At 41.0% G+C, this 1,103-nt stretch overlaps 2 protein-coding genes across 2 annotated transcripts in view; both read left to right on the top strand.

Annotated features, from left to right (window-relative positions):
* On the top strand, positions 1 to 914 carry LOC106511221 (type I inositol 3,4-bisphosphate 4-phosphatase; the record flags this gene model as incomplete). The annotated part of the gene is given in 2 exon segments (XM_013999974.1): positions 1 to 44; positions 552 to 914. Coding segments are annotated over 2 exon segments (235 nt in total), but the record flags the coding sequence as incomplete, so codon positions are not given.
* The window catches only part of LOC106511218 (type I inositol 3,4-bisphosphate 4-phosphatase), a gene marked incomplete at its 5' end in the record, with an annotated part of 14,866 nt that overhangs the window by 4,045 nt on the left and 9,718 nt on the right, over positions 1 to 1,103 (top strand).

Here is a 1,103-nt window from a genome sequence, read left to right as displayed (position 1 = left end):
GATCAAGTCCGCCTCGTTGTGTAAAGACACCCTGCTACGCTCAGGTCAGCACATGATGACTCTGTTAGCTTTTGTTAAGGATTCAGATCAGATCGAATTGACTGAACCAGATTAAAAAAGGTAGCAGCTTAGTTTTTCTGGCAGAATAAAAACTCCAAACTGATTTCTTGGAAATTAATTGACTGCAACATTTGAGTCATAATCTTGATCAGGTAAAAGGAATCATAAAAGCTTGGCCTGTAAAAATAACTGCCTGAAGGATGAAGGAAACTTGTTGGTAATTAAGTCACTGAATGTCTTTGAGGATCTGAAGTAATGCTAGCTATTCTTGGCATGAACACAACTCAAACATGTTTGCTTCTGAACATTTGACTCACAAACAAGTTAAAGCACAAGTACAACCTTTTTTTTCAACGTCTTTGTCTTTTCTCCTGTTACCTGTGCTAACAACCCCATTATTCTGACATCAGTAGGAGTATTTCTATAGTATCTGTGGGTACAAACATGTATACAAACTGCTGAAACAATCAGCTGATCTGTGTTTCGCTCAGTGTTTGGAGGCGCCCTGTCCAGGATGTACCGCTTCCCCACCACCGATGGGAACCACCTACGAGTCCTGGAGCAGATGGCAGAGAGCGTCTTGTCGCTCAACATTCCTCGACAGTTTGTCAAGCTGCTGCTGGATGAGGACATGGCCAGGTACGACCGCACACCTGAACGTTCCAAGGGTTATGTAACCTGACAGACAGGAAATCAAAAAGAAATCAGAAATATATATATGTCTTTTAATCTTTTTTAGTATGTTTTTATATTGTGATTTGCATATATGTGGGAATTTGCACTCAAGTTTTTCACTCACCTGTACACTTGTGCACTGTGATGTGACAATAAATCTGAACTGAACTGAACTTAAATCATTGCTGAGGCTTTTGACAAATCCAATAAAACTACTAGAGAGGACGCAGATCTCAAGCACTTTAACGAAGGAAATGATGACAATCCCTCACTGAAGACCGAAGCTTTTATCGCCTTGTTAACCACGGTTTACCATGCTGAGCTGCTGCTCTCTGTGTCTGCCTGTAAGTATGATGCAGTCGTAATGC

Source organism: Austrofundulus limnaeus, unplaced genomic scaffold (genome assembly GCF_001266775.1).
Source record: "Austrofundulus limnaeus strain Quisiro unplaced genomic scaffold, Austrofundulus_limnaeus-1.0 Scaffold2599, whole genome shotgun sequence".
Lineage (NCBI taxonomy): Eukaryota > Metazoa > Chordata > Actinopteri > Cyprinodontiformes > Rivulidae > Austrofundulus > Austrofundulus limnaeus.
This window is presented reverse-complemented; position numbering and strand designations above follow the sequence as displayed.